This window comes from Camelus ferus, chromosome 2 (genome assembly GCF_009834535.1).
Source record: "Camelus ferus isolate YT-003-E chromosome 2, BCGSAC_Cfer_1.0, whole genome shotgun sequence".
In the NCBI taxonomy this organism is placed as follows: Eukaryota; Metazoa; Chordata; class Mammalia; order Artiodactyla; family Camelidae; genus Camelus; species Camelus ferus.
In genome coordinates this window covers 33,803,971-33,828,017 of record NC_045697.1, presented here as the reverse complement: position 1 = coordinate 33,828,017, position 24,047 = coordinate 33,803,971, and the positions used below count along the sequence as shown (strand labels likewise).

General features: G+C 39.8%; 1 protein-coding gene across 1 annotated transcript in view; it reads right to left on the bottom strand.

Moving 5' to 3' along the window:
- GABRB1 (gamma-aminobutyric acid type A receptor subunit beta1) overlaps positions 1 to 22,423 on the bottom strand; it is a 333,351-nt gene extending 310,928 nt beyond the window's left edge. The window contains exons 1-3 of the mRNA XM_032496919.1: positions 22,243 to 22,423; positions 21,986 to 22,077; positions 21,469 to 21,536 (exon numbers count right to left, since the gene is read on the bottom strand). Of these exons, the coding sequence (XP_032352810.1) occupies positions 21,469 to 21,536; positions 21,986 to 22,077; positions 22,243 to 22,322 (240 nt within the window). The 5' untranslated portion in view covers positions 22,323 to 22,423. The remainder of the gene's footprint in view (positions 1 to 21,468; positions 21,537 to 21,985; positions 22,078 to 22,242) is intronic.
- Positions 22,424 to 24,047: the final 1,624 nt, after the last annotated feature.

Sequence of the window (24,047 nt, the reverse complement as noted above, 5' to 3'; positions counted from 1 at the left end):
ACATCTCTGTTCCAGATTTTATGCTATATATTCATCCATATTACCCTTTTTCTCACAAACAATTAAACCACTTTGTTAAAATAAACACAAAAAGTATCAATGTCTCATTTCTTGAGTTAGTCTTGGTTGAGCCAAGATGGTGGCGTAGAGAGACTCACAGCCCGCTCTCTCCCAGAAGTACACCAAGAATTACGACTACAAACCCATTGAAGCGCACAGAACACCTACTGAATTCTGGCAGAGTGTCTCTCATTTTGAAATATAGGAAGATTCTCACAAAATCCAATAAACAACAAGTTTATACTGTACAGCACAGGGAACTATAGTCAATATCTTGTAGTAACTTAAGGCTAAATAGAATATGAAAACAAATATATGTATGTTCCTATATGACTGAAGTATTGTGCTGTACACCAGAAATTGACACAACACTGTAAACTGACTATACTTCAATAAAAATATATTTTAAAATGTCTCATTTCCTTTGGCTTATGGATGGGAACGTTGGTTTGGAAGATGCAGGTTTATGAAGTTTAGAAACCAAACATATATTCAAGGTCATCTTACTTACGCCCTACCCTCCCACTTCAAAAATGAGGATTCTAGAAGCCAGTGTAACAACTCAGGGTCTACCATTATAAATGAAGTAAATTTCTTCCATTGTAGTTACTGATTAAAAAAAAAAAACTAAATCACCTTTTTATTACTATATACAATTTATAATGTGTGAAATTAATTTTAGAAATTGCATCCATAAGTTGATAATAATAATAACAATGAAACTCCTCTTGAATGGTTTTTTAGAGCTCAAACATACCAGGCAGGCATTATCTATTGATCAAGTCCTTCAGTCCAACACCGACTGCTCTTCAAGAAGGGAAAGCAGACAACATTATGCCTAATCATTACAAGGAAAAAGAGGGTTCAACTGACTTTTCTCAAGATGATGTGGCAGGCAACAGACCAGCAAAAAACAGAAGCCCGTCTTCAGACTCTGGTCAAGTGCCCTTTCCACTGAAGGACATAGACTCACTTTCACACCTACGTTCTCCGGGTCTCCCCTGCCTTGTCTTTTGAGTTTTCAAGATATAGGACTGCTTGTAACTGTTACAGTGTATCATAACCAGTTCACTCTGGAGACATTTATATGCATATATGACAGGAAAAAAAAATTGAAAGGTCAATTTTATTTTCTCCAAAATATGGAGGAAAGAATTTGTTTTGTTACTTCAGTGTCAATTACCACAGGCAACGGGCTTGTTTTCCCATTAATCTTAGATTGAGACAATTGCTCTGCTAAAGAAATTATTGAGGAATCAAAAAATATGTGGAATGTGAAGCTGGTACTCAGAATGTTTAGAGTTTAGGTAAGAGACAAGACCAATGCACATGAAATGTCAGTGAATAGTAAAGAGACTACATTCCACAGAGCTTCTGGGGGAAATTCACTTCAGGTCAGCCTTTTCAGCTGTGTTCTGAGTCCAGGGCTGTGAGAGAGATACTGTGAGGCCCAGTCCAGATCTTACATCCCTCTTAGGACTGAGCCACTCCTTCCTCCAGCTGCCAGGAGTGGTGGCTGATGTATGCCAGCTGAGATCCTCACCAGGAATGTCCTGGCTGGAGAAAGTCCCCTCTCATGTCACACCTCTTTCTCAGGGACAGCCCACATCATACGGCTAGTTGATGTTGGAGTGGGTGGCTAGAGGTGGGGTATGAAGACCCAAGCCATAAGCCTCAATTCCAAATCATTCTGAAGGGTCATTCTAGCTCCACAGTTCTCCTTGGGGTTAATTATGCATCTGTAGCAACTACATTTTAATTCAACTTCACCAAAATTTCACCTCTCCCTTTGCCCAGTGCTGCTGCCCTCACTCCCGGACAGGAGCTACTCTTTGATACATCCCAGGAAACAGAAATTTCTGTCTCATTGTTTCAGGGGAACCCCACTTGCAACAGAGTGACATCTTACTTCTCCCTTTTTTATTGTTTTATATTCTAATTTCACCTCTGATTTCCATCAGAGTTAACTGCACCCACTAAACTCACTTTTCTCCCAAATTTCTCTCTCTCTCTCTCCCCTCTACTGCCTTCCTCCCCCGCTCTTCTTTGGCCTTCTCTGGACATCTCAATTTAGTTCACGTATGGAAGTGTTCTGTCTAGTTCTCTCATTTACCTCCCTGGATTTATCTTAACATTATGAATCTTCCTGTCAACATGCCTATCCCCTAATGGACTACCCAGTTATTTTAACCTGAACAGTTTGCCAAACGGAGTATGTCTGACTAGGAGCTTCAGTGCTCAGGAACAAAGGTGGCACAGGGCACCTGCTCTCTGTTTCCACCAGGATAGCTGATTTCAGTCACACGGTATTTACATCCACTGAGTGCTTTGGAAGCTAATCCACGGAGGGATAGCTGCATTGACAGGAAGATTCATAATGCTGCAAGAAAGTCAGGGAGGGAACTGAGAGAACTGAACAGAAGGTTAGAAAGCGTGGAATACAGACAGAAGAGTCAGCAGAGCCGGCAGGAGGCCAGCAACAGGCCAGGTGCCTCTGATGAGTTCAAAGCATGGGTTCGGAATTCTTGGGCTTCACCCCCTCTGGTACTTAAAGGGCCACAGCATCACGGGGTAAGGTGCACTGTGGCCAGAGGAGCTCTGTGCTTCTGAGTCTGCGCAAAACAGTTTTAAGTTGGTGGTCCATATGCTTTTAAGTAATTGTGCATGTGCTACAGGGTCTGAATTGCTAGATGCCCTCTCCCTACCCCTGCAGCCCCCTATCTGAGTAAGCACCTCAGTATCCACTCACGAGTTTGCAGCCTCCGTGGGAGATCAGGTAGGAAACCAGGGGAGCAAACAATGAGCGTGACTTACTACCACCCTCGTGTGTTTCTGTGCCCTCAGGTCCTGTCTCCCCCATTCCTCCCCTATAGTGGCATGGCTGCCATACTGTTTCTGTGAAAGGACGGGGGACTCAGGTTCATTCAGTACCTGCCAGGCGCCAGGTTTTCTGCTTCCTGTATGGTCGTTTTAATGACATTTTATGTATAGCTAGACGTCAGCGGGCATCCTTTGAGACTGAAATTAATTAACCCACGCCCTTAATCCTTGTACTATTAAAAGTCCAGTGTTTCCCTGGGATTTTTGTGCATGTCCAGACACATTTTTACAGTCAACTCTGGCTCTGATTTCTAGTTTCTTCTGAGCTCTTATTCTCACTCTGGTCTGAAGTATATGACAACTCTCTTCCCTGTACTCCGCGCTGACCCACATGTGGAACCCAGCACCTCAAATCCCTCCAACAAAGCGTTTGTGCAATAATAGACTTTTTTGAAGAAGTGGAGAAGCAATAATGTTTTATATCACAGCAATGAAAAATCACATAGTATCGAATAATGAAATCTCTGTTTTTGAGTCCCTCAGCCACCCCAACATTAGGAACTATTTGCTGAGAACTTTAACTTCTTTTCCAGTTTCTTAGCATTTTTGGTTGTTCTTCCTGTTCACCATGGTCCTCCATGCACTATTCTGTCCTCAACCCCCTTTGTATCATTTATTGCTTAGAGAATTTTAACACTTTTCCCCTTCTTAAACCTAGACATATTTTATATTCCTAGAAGTTTATTAACATTTCCCTTAAATGAAGAGACAGATATTCTGGGTCTTACAATCCAGTACTACAGAGTAATTGGTAGTCTTTGAAATGCCAGTCTTCCCGTTCTTCCTTCCTCCCTGCCATTCTCAGCCACTGGAAAGGGCAGCCCAAAGATTTGTTTTCCTATTTACATAAACAATATCTCCTTCCCTAAAGAGAAGAAGAAAGCTTGATGAGTATGAATGGCATTTTTTTTTTCTTGCCCCAGCATCAGAGACAAGGATATTAAGAGAGAGAGCACCCACAAGGACAGAGCCACAACCCAGGGTGGGCCAACTAACAACCCACACACTTTCCACCATGCTGCTTTTCCAGAACAGATGGTGGCCAGAGGAGTCTCCATTAACTACTAAATTAGGGAAACCTAGGGAAAAAGAGGGTGAAAAGATGAGAGAAGAAAGAGGAATTATCAATGAAATTGAGACTGAGTTTGTGATGGAAGTGTTTACTTCTTTCATGTATACTGAGGAGCAAAGAATGTGAGGTGTCAGGAAATAGAACAGCATGTTGTTGTTAATTTGCTCCGGAATGTTAAGGAGGCAATTTGGGGGAAAATAGTCTTTCTTTCAGTGCTGAATATCTACTTATAGCAAGGCATTTCCAAAGCAGCTGTCCAACAGTGATGATAAGCAGGTACCTACAGATTCTTCATCAAAATTTAAATTTTTATGACATTTAAATTAAATATCATGAAAATTATTCTTTGCTTTTCTGAACTGTTTGTATTGGCCTTTGTCTTTCCCTTTGTATCTGGAATTTCCCAAACAAACAAACAAACAAACACACTTCTTGGGGATTTCTAACTAGCATCTTTTTAAAAATACATATCTTTACTGGCTGACATGAATTTTTCTTTTCTACTAACTGTCCAATAAAATCAGGAGTTTAATGGGTTGAGAAGTCACAAAATAAGGTACTGATCTGATGATTTCAATTATGAAAGCCATTCTGATATTTTCAGAGCTTAGGTAAAACCACAACACATGATGCCTAAAATTACAACTTCTCCTGAAGCCCACTTTGTGCTGCATCCACCTCCCCCACCCCCACTCCCCTCTACCCCAGATATCGGGAACTATGTATTATCCTTGAACCAAAGGGAATGAAGTTCTGACTTGATCCGCCCTGTGTGGGCCTGCACCTGTGCGCGACCACACTCCTCAGTGACAGACAGCACAGACACAGTGAACTGTGTCCTTGCTAAACTCCCCACTGAGATATAAGAGCACAGATTATTCTTTAGCTGTGAGGGATGAACAAAAGAGACAAGATCTATGTTGGTGGGTAGCAGTACTGTTCCTTATTTAGTACCAAAAAAAAAAAAAGTAAAGGTGAAAACCCATGAGGGCTTTAGCAGAATGTAGTGGTCTCCCCAATAGCCTAACTTTGCATTTTTGAAATACAGAAAGACAGTTTATTTCAAGCAACTTGTTTTGCCTTAAACCATGTTCTGTCAATGTCTTTTACTTTATAAATATACTGTTCTTCGGCAGCAAATTCTTCAGTTATTATTTCGGTAAGAGCAAATGAAGTGATCGTTATATTTTCATTGCCATCATTTCAACCACACCGAGAGAAACAGAGATTTTAAAGTTTTTGTTTTTTTTAAATACATGTATTTAATTTTTAAAATCAATGTGTTTTAACTGTATATTCCTCCAGGAGGCAGAAAAATGAAAACTATCTCCTGTAAGCTATGTGGTAATAATAAGTTGCTATTTTAACCTCAAGATGCCATCTGCATTCCATAATGTAATTTCCCAGTTCTGAAAGGACAGTGATGAAATGATCTGACCTTTACATATTCCTGTTTGATTTCTCTCTCAGCGTTCAGTCAGAAAAATAAGAAGAGCTAAATATACCTGAGCCTTTTCTGACTTCCCCACCCAGAACTGGCTGGTCTGCTTAGCATCTGTCCCCTCCCCATGGGCATGTTTTCCCCTCCTGTGGTTGATACCTGCCCTTGTTAGAGAATCCTGTTAGAGCGGTTCTTTCCACTGGCAGGAAATCTTGCGAATTGAAAAATAACAATTTTAGATTTTCTGAGTCTACATCTTGGACTCAAACAAACAAGTGACCCTTGAAGGAAACCTGACAGGAAAAAGACCGTGTTGTCTGTTGTGTGGACCATGACCAGGATGGCAACAGAGGAAGACACCGGAACCTGGGCTCCTACCCAACAACCCTCTCCTCTGGTCAGAGCCTTTTTTTTTTTTTAAAGTCTTCCATCATGAAAAGATTAAGAGGTAAGGTTCTGTCCAGGGAAGGAATCCCGCTGAACTGGGGCAAGAACACCGCCTACTCTTTAGGCTTACACTTACTTTGAGGCTTGAAATTCAAAACTGGGTTCTTCTGGATGGGATTCTGCCTGACCCTTCACTTAGAGAAATAAAAGATCTATTTCTAAGAGCACAATTCAGACCAGGATGAATTCTGAATTGAAAATCAATGATTGTTGGATACAATGAGAAGGGGAGTGTGACACTGTGATTTGTAATAAGAAATATGTGTCTGGTCTTCCTGCTCCCCAGCCCTTCAGCTTTTGGCAAAGAGCTCATAAAAATCCTTCGGATTTCCTAAGTGCAGAGAGCAAGAGAAGTGCCTCTTGTTATGTTAATGAGGAGACTTCTGGAAAGCGCCAAAAGATCGGGGCCTATTGCCAGCACAGCCAACCACATGATTAGAGGATTGGAATTTCTCCTCCTATCCCCTGACCTCCAGGGAGGGGAGAGGGGCTGGAGATTGAGTTCCAGCTACAGTGGCCGATGATTTAATCACACCTGCCTGTATAATGAAGTTTCAGTAAAGATCCCCAAAAAACAGGGATCAAAGCTTCCAGTTGGCAAATACATGGAAATTGGAGAGAGTGGTGCCCCTGGAGAGAGCATGGGAACTCTGGGCCCTTTCCCCATACCTCCCACTCTGCATCTCTTCCATCTTGCTGCTCCTGAGTTATTTCCTTTTGTAATAAATGGTGCTCTAGTAAGTAAAGTTCTTCTCTGGGATCTGTGAGCTGCTTTAGCAAGAAAAAAAAAAAAATCAAACCTAAGGAGGATGTTGTGGGAACCTCTGATTTAGAACCAGTTAGTTACAAGTACAAGTAAAAACCTGGTCTTGCAACTGGCATCTGAAGTGGAAAGGGGACAGTCTTGTAGGAATGAACCCTTACGGAATTAACCCTTGAGGACCCTGATGTTATCTCTGGATAGATGGTATCAGAATTGAGTTGTATTGTAGGGCCCTAAGCCGGCATCCAGAGAATGTTTATAGTATGTGTGGGCAACCTCCCAGCTCCTCCACACACATTGGAATTGGGTCCCAGGACCCAAAAGAGGGGGTTAGATATCTGGCTCTGAAGACAACCAGTCCTGAGCTTTAAACACAACTCCATCACAGATCAGCTTTCCTGGACTCAGTTCTCCACCTGAGAAATAGGGATATTAAATGTTCCTATCTCAGGTAGATCTTGTAAAAACTGATGTCAAGTATTTATTTTGGTACCTGATACATAGTACATATTCATTATATTTTAATAACTATTTCTATTCTTAACATTAAGGGTTGTCTTTTTCCCTGTACTAAATACTAAAGTATACACAGACTAAAATTGAATGCATTATTTTTAAATTCAATTCAACATGATTTTATTCTGTCCTGTGCAAAAGAACACTTATCAGGCACGGTCTTCAAGATACTCTCATTACAGAAGACCCTTGGCATTTAAGGATTTAATGTCTCCTAAATCTCCTCTTCATTAACTACCAGGAATGTAAGTGACATGGCAACTTTTTCTGAGATACAAGTTTGAGTAGTATGCACTGTAAGGTCAGTAAGTTAGTTGTTCCAGAAAGAGCTACTGAATTAATGACAGCCTAGCCAAGTACCCTGTAACTGCCTCTAAATGTGTGGTTGTAATCTTCTGCTTGAATTATATGTACTCTAAAAGTGATCAAATGTGGGGATTTTTGGCGATCTTACAATGGATCATCTGTAAAGATCAAGAAAAAGTCTTAGAAGTTCAAACTTCTTAGTTGTGAAGGGTCTTAAAGAAATGTTCTTTCTCTTGTCACTCTCCTGCCTTTGGATAGAAGAGCCAGATAAGCCAACTAGGACAGATATAATTATCTCTTCTTGTTCTGCAGCTTTCTAAGGATGGGCACTTCCCAGATACTCTTCGTAGCTGCTTTCAGCATCTTCTCACTCGTTACAGTCAAGATGTTCTTCCTTATGTCCAATCTAAACTTTGCTTCTTTCTTCAAGTTAAGAATTCTCTCACAAGGGGCACAAAATCCATTCTCTCTTCCTATTTTCAATAAGTACCTGACACAGCACATTAAGTAACACCTTGCATGCAAATAAGTCAAATGTGACTTAGATCAGTGAATAGATCAAACCTTTTTATAAACCTGAAGACATTAATCAAACTATTCCTTAATCTCTACAAAGTTTAACGCTGGGCTAAATAATATTAATTGCTAATGCATTTCACCCTAAGACCCATTTTGTTAAGAATTAATAACATTTCCTAATTTTTGAAACCTCTTTTTGTTTAAACGTTGTTAGAAGTAATGATGTTTTATGAGCTAATTGATTTAGGGGCCATACATAGACTGTGAAGTCAATCTATCTGGGTGCAAATCACAACTCTATCACTTACTAGTTGTGTAACTTTGGGCAAGTTTCTTATCTTTTCCATGCCTCAGTTTCCTTATCTGTAAAATAGAGATAATAATGATACATACCGATTAAGTGGGTTAATATTTGTAATGTATTTAGAATGGTTCCTGCTGTGTAGAAGTACTCAGTAAGTGTTATTATTATTACTAAGACTCCAAGATAGTTTTCTAGGCCTTAAGATTCATATCTGAGGAGCCGTAATTAAAACTAGAAGCCTTGGTAATACTGTATCTACAAACGTTTTACTACTATTTGCCCTGCCTGGCATATCCTTCCCACTTAGATTATTGCCCTCTTGAACAGCTCAGCTTGGTTGTACATTCTCTGTCATGTTATGAGTCCTTTTTTTAGTGTTGCTTGGGGTCAAGTGGGACCCCACGAACATCGTTATCTCTTAATAACTTAGCTTCTCAGTGAGATTCTTGGCCGTTCCTTGAAGGAATAAAGTAAATCCTACCACTTTTACTAACACTTCCCAATTCATAGCAAGTCTCTTTGTTCCTGTAAAGCTCTCAGTAAGCAAAGATGAGCTGACAGATGATGTTTTTATTTGTTCTTCTCAAACTCTGGTATAAAAATTCTTATGAGGCTATCTTGTCCACTCTACCTAATTCTATTGTTGACATTCATATAAAGCACTCATAGCAGTGCCTGATAGATACACAGTATGTGCAAGAAGGAGGAGGAGGAGGAGATGGTAGTAAATAACTGATATTTTCCCCAAGTCAGGCAACACATTATCTCATCAAGCCTTCAGTGAACTATGAAGAAAGTATAGTTTACCCTCATTTTAAAGATGGAGAAATTCAGGCTTTGAGTGGCATAGGGTGATCACAAATCCTGACTTTGACAGGATAGTGTTGGTTTATATCTCTTGACCTGGGTAATAGTAATAGTATTCCCTTTCATTTTCAAAAGTTCATGTTTGGACAATAAATTATATGATTACTCTAGAGTTAATTAATGGCAAGGTAACAGAGCCTGTAAGTTGAGGAGTTATAATTAAAACCAGAAGGCAACTCCAGAGCCTTAGTCCTTTGGTAAGCCCATGGAAAACAACATATCCAACTTCCTTCATATACCAAGGAATAACACAAAATATGACCATATACAGATTGAAACTTTTAAATTTGAGCAGTGTTAGAGTGAGAACCAAGAGCAAATGATCAGGAGGAAAGGTGTGGGAAACTCTTTCCATTTCTGCAGTCGGATGTCACAGAATAGTTCCACAATTAGCAGTACTGTGAATTTCAACTACATGATGAAAATCCCAGTATTGAACAAAAATATTATTATATTTTATTAGGCAGGATGTGAATTAATGTTATTCCTGATGTCCTGGCATTGAAGAGGGAGAAATTCTTTACAAGTTTGGGAGATAATAGTAAAATAATAAAAACCCCAGTACTTAACATTCATATAGCAATGTACAGTTTATACATCACATATACAGAGCATATATTTGTACATGATTTATCTCTTTTGATTCTCAGTGCTCCCTGAAATAAGTAGAGCAGAAATTATTATTTCCATTTTATATGGAACTGAGAATCAAAGGGCTTAAGTAAGTCACGGGATTCATACTTGAGAGTATAAATTAGGGTACCACATCATCCTGACATTTTAAAGTGATTTAAAATTATTCAAAAATGACTTGACAGAAGCACATTCAAGGGAATGTACTTAAGGAGAAAAACCAAAATTATATATACCAGATGGAGAGTGTTAGGACTTGAAAAAAACTGCCAGGGTTTTGCCCGCTAGACACTGATTTTAACAATGAGGTTCATCAGGTTATTAGAACTATAGGATGTTATTGTCACCTGGCCGTCAGCCTGGCCACTATGTCTCCAGAGAACGGAGGTGAATTTGTTGATTTCACATCCTGGGCTGCAAAATATGGGGCATCACTGTCAGATCAAGCAAAATGCTTTTCAAGTGCAGGGGACCAGTGTGGACAACACAAATGCTGTCTCAGCACCCTGCAGCCCCTGTTTTGAGCTGTTTCATATTGGTTGCCAAAGTCAGGAAACTGCTGATTCTGGGGGAAAGTATGAATAACTTCTGTTTCCTCACTTTCCTCATGTCCTTTTCTAATCTCTGTCTCTTAAGCAAACCTGTCCTCTCATTCAACCATCCATTCACACACTGGTATAAACACAAGAATTAAAGACTAGCATTATAATTGCCTCTTTCAGGGTTGTTTGCATTTCAGCAGGAGTCAAAGCAGAAGATATCAAGATCTGATGCTGGCATTTCAAGCTGGTAGCATCTGAGGTCACCTTTAGGAATGTAGATGCTTCCTACCCACGCTCCTAAAAATGACTGGTGTTTCCATCAAAAGCCAACCTCCACTCAGTGAGATTGAATAGCATTGGATGGCATTTGCTTTGTTTGAGTTTGGGCTTCACCTATCATTTTGTGGAACCAAAAGTGTACATGCTTTAGCATGTGGAAAATCTGCATGGTAACAATGCAAAAACATAATTCACCAATATGTACTTATGTTCTATGACAGTGATTTTGAACCCAGGCATGTTCACCTCCTCTTCCTGGTCCCAACTTCAAAACGTCTGAAAATCAGTTGTCACCACATTTAGCCAACAGCCTCCAATTAATCAGCATTAACCTTACTAGTGAATCTTCTTCATCTCCTCTCATCAGCCTCAACTCCACAGTCTGTTTGAACTAGGATTTTTGTTGGCTTGGTCGTTTCTTTTGGATGTGCTGAGTTGTCTGTGTGTGTGTGTGTGCGCGCGTGCGCGAGCGTGGACGCACACGCTGGGGGTGGGGTGGGCAGTGAGGTGGTGATGTCGGTGGAAGGGATCTCTTATCTCCACTTAATGTGGTAGTTGATTTAACACATTGACTGGTTATGACAGATTACTGCGTGGATGTGGAGGTTTCAGACAAAAGTTGACGTTTGCAAGTAAACATACCACACAGTAGTAAGGATACAATTACAGCAAAATAACTAGGTAGATAGACATAGACAGATATAAAAAGACATCACATACATAGATAATATATATATTTCTGGATTAGACATATTATTTCCTTTACATTTTCAAATTTGATAAAGTTCCTTGGTTATCTTTTAAAAATCTACTTTACTTCAACCATTCCTGATGACTGAGGAGCCACTTTCATATGCCTCTTATGTTTGACTCTCCTTATTTTTAAACGTCATTCACTTTGTAGTCATCAATCAATTAAGTTATTCTCTAGTAATTTTTTAAATGTTTCTAGAAATCCTGATAGTCCAGGCACCAACATACAGAGGACACTTTGAAAATTAAAAGAATTCAGTAATTTTTAAAGATGAAGAGTTATATATACAAAATATGCATATATATACATAAACATATGCACGTTGATATTTGTCATGAAGGGGTTTTGTGTCTGTGAAACTGGTTGTGTCATGTGATAAAGCTGTTTCTATGGAAACAGCTTATGATTCATGATCATCATGAAAGAAAATTACATTTGATGGTATAAGGTAGACCCAACCGAGAAACTATTAATTTCTGAATTAAAAAATTTAAATGCCATTATTACTAACACCTTTTTATGGCTAGAAAAATTCTTTTATAATCCTAATAAATGTTATTAAGCCCTTATAATATGCTAGGAGCTACACAGAAAGCTTAAAGAATATAATCCTAAACTTCCTGGAGCTTACATAGTGCTGGGGGTGGGGGAGGGGATGGAAGACAAGGTTAATAGAAACCTTATAGGAATGAAAGATCATTGTGTTATATTGGGTCTTTTGTCTTTTCAGAGTCTTGATTTGTTTATATGCCTTATGCATTATTCCTCCAGCAGATTTCTCTTCAGTGTGGCTACAGAAAGTTCTGTGGGTTTTGAAGTAGATCCAGATGCATCTGAGTGGGAGAGGGATTGCAGGAGGTGGGAGGGAGAAATGATGGCCTCCGACATGAGAGAATGTTCTAGGCACAGGTAGGATTTCAAATAAATGTCACTGAACCGTCTCTATGGAAACCACAAAGCTGTTTCTCTTGACTAGAGAATTGTATATCATTCTCTCGAAAATAATAGATCAGAAGAAAAAACCTCCCTACGAGTCACAAGGGTTAGAGTAGGCAGGGACCCTGAACTTTCAACAAATCTATTCCCCCGCCTTCAGGAAGAATCCCAAAAAAACCCCTCTCATTCAAACAGGATTCACTCCTAGCAACCTCCCTGATTAATCCATTCAGCATCAGGAAAAATGCGTCTGGCCTCTAACTTTTCTGTTGTATCTGAAGGACCTTATCTCATACTATTTTCCGCTGGAGGTCAGGATGGAGTAGCTGATTGCTAACAGCTACCTAACACACTTGTTACAAGAACTCATGCTGCTGTCATGTGATTTCACATGGAAAACACGATGTTCCAGAAGGACTCTGAATCATTTTTTGGGCTGCGATGGAGAAGAGAGCAGATGCTGTGTAAGTGGGTTCCGCACACATCCTTTTTTCCCCCACTTATGTGGTTTTATAAAAGCAACTGAAACAGAGTTACAAAGATCCCTTGTCTTGGAGAATTTGAAAAGTAGGTTCTAAATCTTATCAGGGTCTAGGTCCTCCTAGATAAAGAACAACATTGTTGCAGATTACAGTTGACTGAACTCCATTCTCTGTCTTTGGCCAGCACCCTTTCTCCAAATCTCTAACCAGCTCATTTCAGCCACCACATTTATGGGCCCAGAATTTCTCCCTGTAGAAACTGCCTTATTTGTGAACAGAACTAGAAGGATCACCAAGGCACTAATCTTTTCCAGGATCGTTCCAACCTCCATATTTTACTTCAGTGTTCCCACAAGTACCTGATGACAGTATTCTCCAACAGTTTTTATTTTTTTAATTCAGAAAGCATATCTATTTCAGTGGTGAACAGGATGGTTGGTCTTCTTTTCCTGTTTCCCTCCCTGGGCAGATGGTGGAACACCATAGGGCATCCTATGATCACTGCCTCTCAAATTCCAACTTCTAACTACAAAATCCCTCTGATTTGCCTCTGTTTGAATATCTTTTTTCATTCCTTTTCATACCATGCTTCAGGCATTTATCACCTCTCAATTGAACTTTGAAATACCCTCTAATGCTTCTTAACTAGGAACGGTAGCCCCAGCTTTAGACTTTTCTACTTCATCCTCGACATAGCTACCAAAATGATGTATCTGAAATGCAAAACATAGCTCTTGTTAAACCCTGTAGCAGGTGTTCTGTGTTTCAGGATTAGGATTCATTTTCTTGGCATACACATTCCAGCATCACTGAATTCTGTCTCTCTGTTTCTGTCTCTCTATGTGTGTCTGTGAGGGAGTGTGTGTGTCTTTTTAAAGTGAAAATGGAAAACATGGATAAGATTTTTAAAAATCAAACAATTCAAAGGGGCATGTAAAGAACAGTAAGTAACCCTCCAAGTCATACTCCTAGTCCTGGTACCACTTCCAAGAGACAGGCACTGTTAAACTGTTACTCACTTCTTGTGTATGCTTCCAGAAGTGGTGTGTGTGTGTGTGTGTGTGTGTGTGTGTGTGAGTATACATATATATATATACACACACACACACACATAGAGAGAGAGAGAGAGAAGCTTCTTTTACACAAGTGAGAACATTCAATAACATTGCCCTACATCTTGCTTTTAGCATTCTGTCTTATTTCTTGACCAGCTTCCCTGTGCCCTTTAAGTCCTCACAATAGTGAATGATCTGTAGTTCCCAGAACACTCCATGCTGTTTTCAGGCACACTTCCCAATGCTTATGCCCTTTCTGTTGCTTGAAAGGTTCTTTTTCCCATCTGCAGCCTACACATGGTACTAACTAGCATTCCTCTAGGATTCGCCTCAAGCGTTAAACTTTCACCTTGCCTTAGAAACTACTCCTCTGAGCTCCTGGAGGATGCTGGACATGCATGTTTCTATCACAGCACCAATCACATTGTTTAAAAATAGCTGTTTGTTTATGCATTCTCCTCTACACTGTGAAATATTTGAATGTATAGAACTCGTCAGTCATTTTTCCATCCTTAGTGTGCAGTTCAGGCCATCATAAAAGGCTAAATATTCAGTAAGTATGTGTTGAACCAAAATACTCCAGGATCAAGCTAACAATGGGTGTTTCAAAATCTTCCAAAAGGAAAAAAATCTTCACTTCAAGAAGAGAGATTTAAAATTTTTTTTAAGACTATAAACTCCATAAGGACAGAGACGGTATCTGTTTTACCCCCTAGAGTGGCTGAAGGAATGCTCTTGGAAAAATGTCCTTTAATCTTAAGTATACAATATGATGATGGATTTTATTGGGCTTGCAAGAGGGAAAATACATTAGGCACATAATGGAGGGGTAGCAGAAAAAACTATTAGCAGAAAAGCAATGAGGACTATGAGGATTCTAGGAAGGGGATGTTGGGCTCACTAAAGAAAGCCCAGTATATCTTTCCCTCCTTTTTTGTGACCAGTCTTTTTCTTTCTAACTTATCAAAATTGATAGCAATTAATTGTAAACCCTTTCTTGAGCATTTCTGTCAAGTGCTGAATAATAGATGCTTTATATGCTACTGATTATAACTTCCTTCAGCAACCAGCAGTCAAGAGACTTCATGAAATGCATCATCTTCTGAAAACAGAAATATTCTAAAATGCAGAAACTCAACCCTGGTATTACAAAAAGTAGGATTCATTGCTCTGAAAAAGTTCATGAGGGAAACACTTAATCAACTGCAAGCATATTGCATTCATCTTCCTACTGTCCTCAAGCAGGTATATGTCACTTGTGTTACTGAAACTCAAATCAATTGAAAACATTTAATACCATCTATTTTTCTTATGAAATGTTGTACCTTCCCTGATAATGCAAGATTTCATTCATGTGTGCCTTGAGGGTGCCATTAAGACTTTGGGGTGTCTGTCAGAACAAAAAGCACCAAACATTTACAGAGTTGATACTAAGTGATGTTAAACTGAAATGAACACCTTGGCTTTACTCCTTGCTCCCAAACCACCTGATTTTACATGGATTGGGTAAATCCTTTGGGATACTCAGATTTTGGAAAATACAGGTTTCCTTTTGTTTCACATTAAGTGTTGAAATATTCATTAGTTTGTGATAGTTGCAAATTATTGCAATAGTTGACCAATGATCCCAGTTTGAATATAATGGACAACATCAGATGGAGATATTTCCAATTTGGCCTTGCCTCCAACTCTCAATATAATATAAACCAGGCATCAGTCAAGTCTCATTCTGAAGACCATTGATTCAGCATTTCTTGTTGCTGTCTTTGGGAATGTGCTTAACTAGGGAAAAAAATGGATGATATTGCCTAGATCAATTAAAATAATCATTCAGGAGGCCCCACAATCATTACTCCAGTGGTCCCAGGAGACTACCAGAGTTTGCACACACTGGGAATTCAATCAATGCTTGTTGATAAACATCTCTAACTGGAGAATAAAATGGGATAAGGCAGACTGTAACAGGAAAATAATTTGGAGAGGAAGACTTGATATTAAAGAGTCTAAAATCTTGAATAGCCTAAGTTTCTATGGTAGAATATTTGAACTGGAAAGAGATTTAGCAATCATGTCATTTACCTTCATTTTACAAGAGGAAACCTGAAGCATGGAGAAGTTAAGTGACTCACTCAAGTTCCCAAATCTAAATACGAGGAATGTTTTTTCACTTGTCTCTCAGATAGGAGCCAGACTCAGGAGTCAGGCTACCTGTATTCAAATCCTGGTTGTGCCATTTACTAGATCCATAAATTCTAAATAAGTTTTTTAATCTCTTACAACTTAAGTCTCTCTCAACCTCAGTTTCTCTATCTGTAATGGGAGATGATAATTGAGAAGCTTTAGATGAGCCAACATAGTGTTTGATGGTCATACTTCATATATAGGATGTGCTCAATAAATGTCACTTTATTTTCATTGTGTTACACACTTTATTACATAGTCTGGACTTGTAATTCTAAGAACACAGGTCTTCAAATGTGACCTGAAACTTTAAAAATCTGGATAGGCTTGCTACGATGCAGCTTAGAGTATAAAAATGTCTTTCTGTTATCTCCAAACTGAAAGGCAAAGGGAAAGTTTTCCTCTCCTAGCTTCTCCAGACAGTATAACATTGTAACCCAGCACCCAAAAGTGAGACCTGGTTGATTACTCATATAAGAGAAAAACGTATTTTTATCTTTGACAGCTGATATCTGTTCGTGCCTTTAAATGGTACTGACCTATTTGCCCTATTTGCAAAGGAATTCTGTTATAACCTCAGAGAATTTGCTGCCATCATTTTATACTGAAGGCAGCAAGAATGTGTTTAGGCTATTTTACAAAGCTGCTGCAAGCTCCTAGTGGGGGGAAACAGAGTGTGCAGTGTTCTCATTGTGAAGAAGAAAAGTCATTGGTGTTCTGCAAAGCAGCAGGACAGTGTTGTCGAAGTCACTGTGCTTGGCGACATGTGCACAGCCATCAGTTAAGGGTGGCTGACTCACGAGTATTGACACACTTAGGAGGACTGCTTATTAGTCTAAGTCAAGCCCTATCGTCCAGGCTCCTGTATTTGTCCTGCTGTTTGTCATCAATAACTACACTCATTTTCTCTTTTGAGCACAGCTATCTATTTAACTACCTGGAAACTAACTTGAAACTTAATTTGAAACCCTGGAAAAATACCATTCTTAGAGAAATTTAAGAGAAAAAAAGTCCATTTTCTATTAACTCTAGATCTTAGAATAATGTACCTCTATCTTGCTTTTCAAAATGCTGTCCACATACCAGCTGTCAGCGTCACCTGAGAGTTGTTAGAAACGTAGAATGTTAGACCCCATCCCAGACCTCTGAATCAGACACTGCGTTTTAAAATTTTGAGATCCCAGAGTGGTTCAGGCACACACTAAAGAATGAGAAACACTGACTTAGAGAAATGGAGGAGGGAGATTTCTCAGAGCTGGTTACTGTTTTGTGGTAGTAATTAAACACAGTTGAAGGGTATACCAAAACCCTCTGGAATCAAATATTAAAATTACAGCAGTAGTAGATATTTGGTAAAATTAAGTACTTTTTAAGGCATTATTTAGAAAATGGTCTCATTTTAGGTTTTTTTTTGGGGGGGGGTTGTTTTGTTGTTAATTGTAATGCCTGTAAGAGTGTATCCATGCATGCACGAAGGAAGGAAATAATGGATACATGACAGCCATCCATTACTGGGAACAGCCTGGGTTGAGTCTTTGAGTTAGGACTGAGTTTCTGAGGGTGGTCACTCAGACCATCACGTCTTTAGATCAGGAACAATAGAGCTCTGTGGTTGGAACTCCTCCTTGCTGATTGAAAGCTGCCTCTTTAGTAAGAAGCAACATTTAGTCACTGGAATCTGAAATACCAGAGTGCAACCTTTTATTTGCAAGTAGTTAATATCTTGCTTCCCCGATCTACTACTCTAAGAGAAGACTTGCTTACTATTATCATGTTTTATTGGGCTTATATTAGCAGATGTTAGTGGTTTCTTAAAGGCAATTTCTGGGGACTATTGTCCCCTTTTGCTCCAGTTGCCTCCTGTTTCTTTCAGTCAACCTTGTTTGTGTGTATGTGTGTGTGTGTGTGTATGTGTGTGTGTGTGTGTGTGTGTAGGTATACATAGCAGAAATTGCTAAAAGAAAAGTCTGAAGGATTTAATTTGAAATATATGACTCACAGACTCACAGACATAGGAAACAAACTTATGGTTACTGAGGGGGAAAGGGGATGGGGAGGGACAAATTGGGAGTTTGGGATTTGCAGATACTAACTACTATATATAAAATAGATAAACAACAAGGTCTTACTGTATAGCACAGGGAGCTATATTCAATACTTTATAATAGCTTATAATAAAAAATATGAAAAGGGATATATATACATATATATACATATATGTATATATATCTCCGAATCACTATGCTATACAGCAAAAATTGGCACAACATTGCAAATCGACTATACTTCAATAAAAAATAAACTCAAAAAATAAATAAAATACACAGAAATCACAGGAAAGTAGTTAAGATGACTCTTCAGAAAATAACAGAATGCAGTTGCTATCCCAGGCACAATACATCCCATGAGACCAGAAGAAAAATTCTCCCAAATTTAATCAATATTATTGCTTGAAAGAAAAGTCTTGTTCCCAAGTATAGCTTCTTTCCTGCATCAGAATTATTCTTCAGAGGTTTTGCATTCACTGCTCAGAACTAACAAGTCATAGTTGCAGAGGTTTTTGACTACAAAAGTTCTCTTTCTCTCTCTCTTTTAAATTTGGGAAAAACATTTTAAATCCTGAAGAACATGAATCAGAAAATACTCTTCATGTGATGTTAGTCTTTAAAATAGGCAATGTTAGAAACCAGTCTGGAATTATATTTCATTTAGCATAGTGTAGGAAAAGAGCAAAAATTAACCAACCTAGTTTTCAAACCCAATAATATAATGTACAAGTATGTCATTTTCCCAGCAATGGAAATGGGTGGGTAATAATGGTAATGAATAAATATATAAAAATGAGCAATGTTTTAGTAAAGGATTTTAATCTGGATTTTATTTAAAATTATTTTTACTATATTCAATGTTCATTCATATTTGTTGTTAAGTTTGTTGAAAATTTCCTGTTAAATAACCTTAGAAGTTACTGCCTTTTGGGGTTCTGAAAAAAATGCTTAGTACTAAAGCAATAAGTCTTATTTCCCATTGACATTTCAACCCGACTTGTATTATCTAAAAAAATCAAAGTATATTGTAGACAATGATTCTAACCAGGGCTAATTATCCAGACTGTGTTTATATACAACCTTTAATCCTAAAATTCGTCTTTGTTTCCATTTTTTTGGAGTTATTTCCAATTTATGCATTTCAATGCTTCATCATAGATCACAGAAGGAAAAATAAACCTTAGGTTTTGTTGGTAGCTTTCATTAAAAAGAGAAACAAGAAAGAATAAATAAATCAAGGTTTATTACCTTTCAATGTTCAGTGGTTTCTTTTTCCCATTATGTCTTTAACACCATTGTAGAAAGGTAATGAGTAATTTAATAGAATGTATTTTTTAAAGGTTTATCTGTTGAGTGACTATTTTAAAACATCAGGTACATATATACACTTGGTGCAGTAAGCAGATTGTATTATTCTATCTTTAACAGCTATTTCCAGTGGCACAGCAATTAAATTCAATTTATTTTTCTGAGCTTCTGTATGAATTCAGTTGAACAACTGGTTATACAGAGCTTTTTTGTTGTGGTGGTTGTTTTGGTAAACAGCAACTTCCCTATTCGATTCAGTTTTGTTTTGTTTTTGTTTTTAAACTGAAAAGTTGTTTGTATATAGTAAGCAGAATTACACATTTTAAAAATTCTGAAAAGCACTGAAAAGCAGACCACTGTTTGCCTTTTGAGTTATTTGAATCTTCTCCTATTTTATAAATTATCTATGTGGGTACTTAACACTGTGCCAAAATAAATGACTGAAAATGAAAATACCATCATCATTTATCTACATAATACAAACAACTTGTTAAACTAATTCCTCCTCTAATTTATCCAGTCGCAATGGCATGGACTGGGTACACTTTGTATATGTGCATATAACATTCCCCAGTGTTTACAAATAGTGCATCTTGGGTTGCTTTGTGGTAGTGACATGTATATGAACAGAATATTATAAATAAGTGAGTCTATTAAAAATCTTCTCCAAGTCAGAAAATATTCATTATGCAGTAATATTTCAAAATTGTTTTCTAATACCACCATCAGAGGTATAAATTTAAATATAAATTTAAAATCGTATTTAAAATAAGCTATTTAAAGCAGAAGGTATAACTATCAAATACAGAAATTTAATCGTCACACTTTTTATTCTAATCCCACTCAATAGATTTTAAATATATGTATCTCTTCCCTGACATTCCCTGAAAAGAAGAAACGTTCTTAAACCTTAGCATGTTAAAATAAAATGACAGACTAGAAATGAAACGAAATGACAATTCAAAAGCCTCTACAGCTATGGAATGATAAAATCCCAAAAGGATTTAGTCTTTAAATTATTCAGGCTGTCTAAATTTCTGCTGCCACAATATCTTTTTTTTCGGAAGTGTAATAAAAATGGCATTTTGCTCACGCAGATCTAGCTGTTCCCTGGGTGGTTGATTCTAGAAAAGCAACAGGCTTTTCCCCCTGCCTTACAAGAAGCAACAGTTAGAAACTCTTAACAACTAGAAAACTGCTACCCCACGGTGGTTGGAAACAGCCAATAGAGAAAGTGACAGCTATGGTTTCAATCCATTTTGCAAGAGCTTCGGAAAGGGAGGAGGAAAAAATGAAATAAAGAATACTAACTCTCTGAAAGGAAAGAATTGCGCTATGTTATATCGCATCCCCCCAATCCCTCTTTCCACGGTCTCTTTGATCATTAGGTTTTTTCCACATGCTTAGGTTTCTAAGGCAAAGCAAAGCAATAAACTCGACCCATTCCGTTTCAACTTCAATTCGCAAGATGCGGCGAGACAAATTCATCACCCCCGACGTGGGAACAATACAAGCCTCTCCCCAGAAGCTGGCTTGAGCTCTTTCGCATTAGCTGGCAGGAATGGGCTGTTGTCTCAGCCTGTTGCTCCTGCCACTCTCTGTGCGAGAGCCTGGAAGGAGGGAGGGGACACTGTGTGCTTGGGTGCTAGGTGGCAGGCCCTGGGTCGGGCTGCGGGGACAGCGCCTGGCGAGGAGGCGGCAATGGACCACGGTCGGGGGACCCTCCAAGTGCAGGCCGCCCGGCCGCCGGCAGATGGTGCCCTGCGCGTCCAACACGGAAGGAAACCCTGCGAAAGTAACGCTGACTCCGCCCCACCCGCTCCCCCGGCGCCAGGCACCCGTCCTTCCCCAAATAGTGCGGAGCACGTTTTCTCCGAAACACCGCAGTAGCCCGTGTGTGTGTCGAAAATACAAACCAGGCAGCAGAGTATATGTGCCAGAGAGGGGAGCGCGCGCGGAGTGGGACTCCCGGGGCCGGGGCGAGGTGACCGCCAATGAAACGCAGAGGGCACGGGGACCCGTCCGTTTCGCATCTGCGTAAACCCGGCTGCGGGGCCAGTCGGGAGGCCACTCACCATATTCACTTCGGAGACCATGTCTATGCTGGCGACATCGATCCTCATCCCGACGTCCACAGGGGGCCCTGCCGGGGAGGTGGAACACATTATGGACATAATCTCAGAGTGGTGACAAGCTGGGGAGGGGACAGGGGGCTTCCCTGAGCTTAGTACATTCCGAATGGGCTTCCGCCACCCCCACCCTTCCAACCCCTTGCAGGGGACAGCCTGGGAAAACAGGTGTGGGCACACGCGTGATGCAGTGACTATGCAGAGGGTGTGTCGGGCCGGGGGAAGGTCAGCTCTGCCTGGGGTTTCGTCCACCTGCGACTAGGGGTCCGGCGCGCGCGCGCGCGCGCGCGTGTGTTTGTGTGTGGCCAGAGCTTAGGGCGTAGTGCAAGCTTACGAAAATTATATGCTGCTGCTTCTTCTTCTTCTTCTTCTTCTTTTTTTTTTTTTTTTTTTTTGACATTTATCTTTGACAGGAAAGAACTAGATATGCGTTACAGGTTGAAAAAAAAAGATGAAGCATTACCTCCAAAGTCCGGCCGCAAGCGAATGTCATATCCTTTGAGCAATCTGTCCACTGTCTCTTTCACGTATGACATGTTGCTGGGCTCATTGGCGCTGAAGGGAAGAAGTAGGGACCGTATTCAGAATGAGCACAAACTGCGAGCAGACATAAAAATAGACAGGCACACCTACCCCCCAAATAATGAGCTACATGATCCAGCAAGCATGTAAGAAGAAAAACACCAAGAAAAAAAGAGACATTCAACAACGGCAGCTCACCTGTGGGCACAACAGACCATGGCAATCATCACAGGGAAAGAGAGAAGCCCCAAACTCTCTCGATTTTGTACTGTCCACATTACTAACTCTGATTAAAGAATTGTCTTTTCTGCGAAGATTCAAGGAATGCAACTTAGTCGGCGGCAGGGCAGTAATTCCCGAATGGACCTGCGCATGCGCAGAGGGTGCTCACTACCAAAAGACACCTTGTGCCTTGCAAACAATATTCCTAGTGGAACAGGCAACAGATTTCAATCCCTTTAAAGTTCCTGTTTGTGGTGCGCCGCGTCCTCCGTGTAGTAAAGGATATCCTGCTGTTTCCTTGCTCGTGATCCTACGTGTATGTGTATATACGGATCTTTGTGCATTGGAGGTTGCTATGTGCATTTCCCTTCTGCCTTCAACCTGATTTTTTTTTTTTTTTAACTCAACTCCCAGGGATCTGGCTTAGGCTGCCTGTGATTGGTATCTTTTGTTGACAGTCACAGTGGTCTTAGAACTGGGAGTCTAGATGAGAGGCGGTTCTCTGGTTGCCTGTGTTTGTGTGTTTATGTGATGGGCGGGGGGACCAGGGGGAACGAAGTGAGTGGAGAGGGAAAGTCGGAGAAGAAGGAAACTCAGGACGTATTTGAGGACTCCAAGAATCAGGTCCCCTTGAGAGGTGTTTTAGGACAACCTGGCTTAGCGTTGTCCTTCTGTGTGGGAGGGGGAGGAAGAGGGGCGGATCAACTTTTGCACTCGCTCCCCGGGCTCCCCTACTTTTTTTCTCTTCCTCTCTTCTGTCTCTCCAGGCAAGAGAGATGAAGGAAGCAAGCGATGAGGCGGCAATCCTTTTTCTAGGGTCATTCCCCGCAACTTTTCTTCTAAGTTCTAGTAAGGAAAACCTCTTTCTTAATTGCCAGGGTGTTTGCTCGTATTAGTTACCCCAAACAGGACCCTGAAACACCCAGAGGATCTAACCTCTGTTTGCAAGTAGACTGGGGTTCTGCGGGAGCAAGTGTTGTTTGAATTAAATTAAATTCAGTCAGTACAATTCGATAAATGTCATTAGGCACACGTTAGGCGGGAGGCCCTCAGCTAGGCGTTTGTTTGTTCATTTGTTAAATAGTGTATACTAAATCTTTACTATGTTCTAGGTGCTCTGGGACTTAGAGATGACTTAAAGAGGGTTCTAGGCCTAGAGAAATTCACAGGCTAATAGGGGAGACAGACACAAATATAAGTAAATTCAGTATATCTCTAGATAGTTGATATAGTGACAGGAGTGTTGTTAATTCTACCAGAGAGAGGTAGATATGGTTTCCAAAGGAGAGCTTTTTGCAGAGCAGGGAGGGAGGGACGTTCCAGGAAGAGAAAACAACATGTGCCAATTGACTTGATAGAGATGTTGACAAACTATGAGACCAAAAGGCCTATGGTCTGCTTAGACAGCTGAACCCTGAAATGATAGCAGAATATAAAAGGGGTGGAGGTAGAGATGGGGGGTGATGAGAGTGCAGGGAAGCTGAGGCCAGACTATAAGGAAAGTGACATACTCCACCACACAGATGTAAGCTTCTGGAAATCACTGACAGTTTCATGTAGGGATCGTTGGGGTCAGCTTTAGGTTTTAAAAAACATTCTGGTAGAATAATCATGATAAGAATGATTAACATTTATCAGTGTAGGGTGTTTGCCAGTTATTGTGCACATTACATAGATAATCTCATTTAAACCTTATAGCCATCCAAATGTGGAAGATATTATTATTATTATTTTATAGATGATGATACTGAGAACAAATCAAGGTAATGTAATTAGTTTAA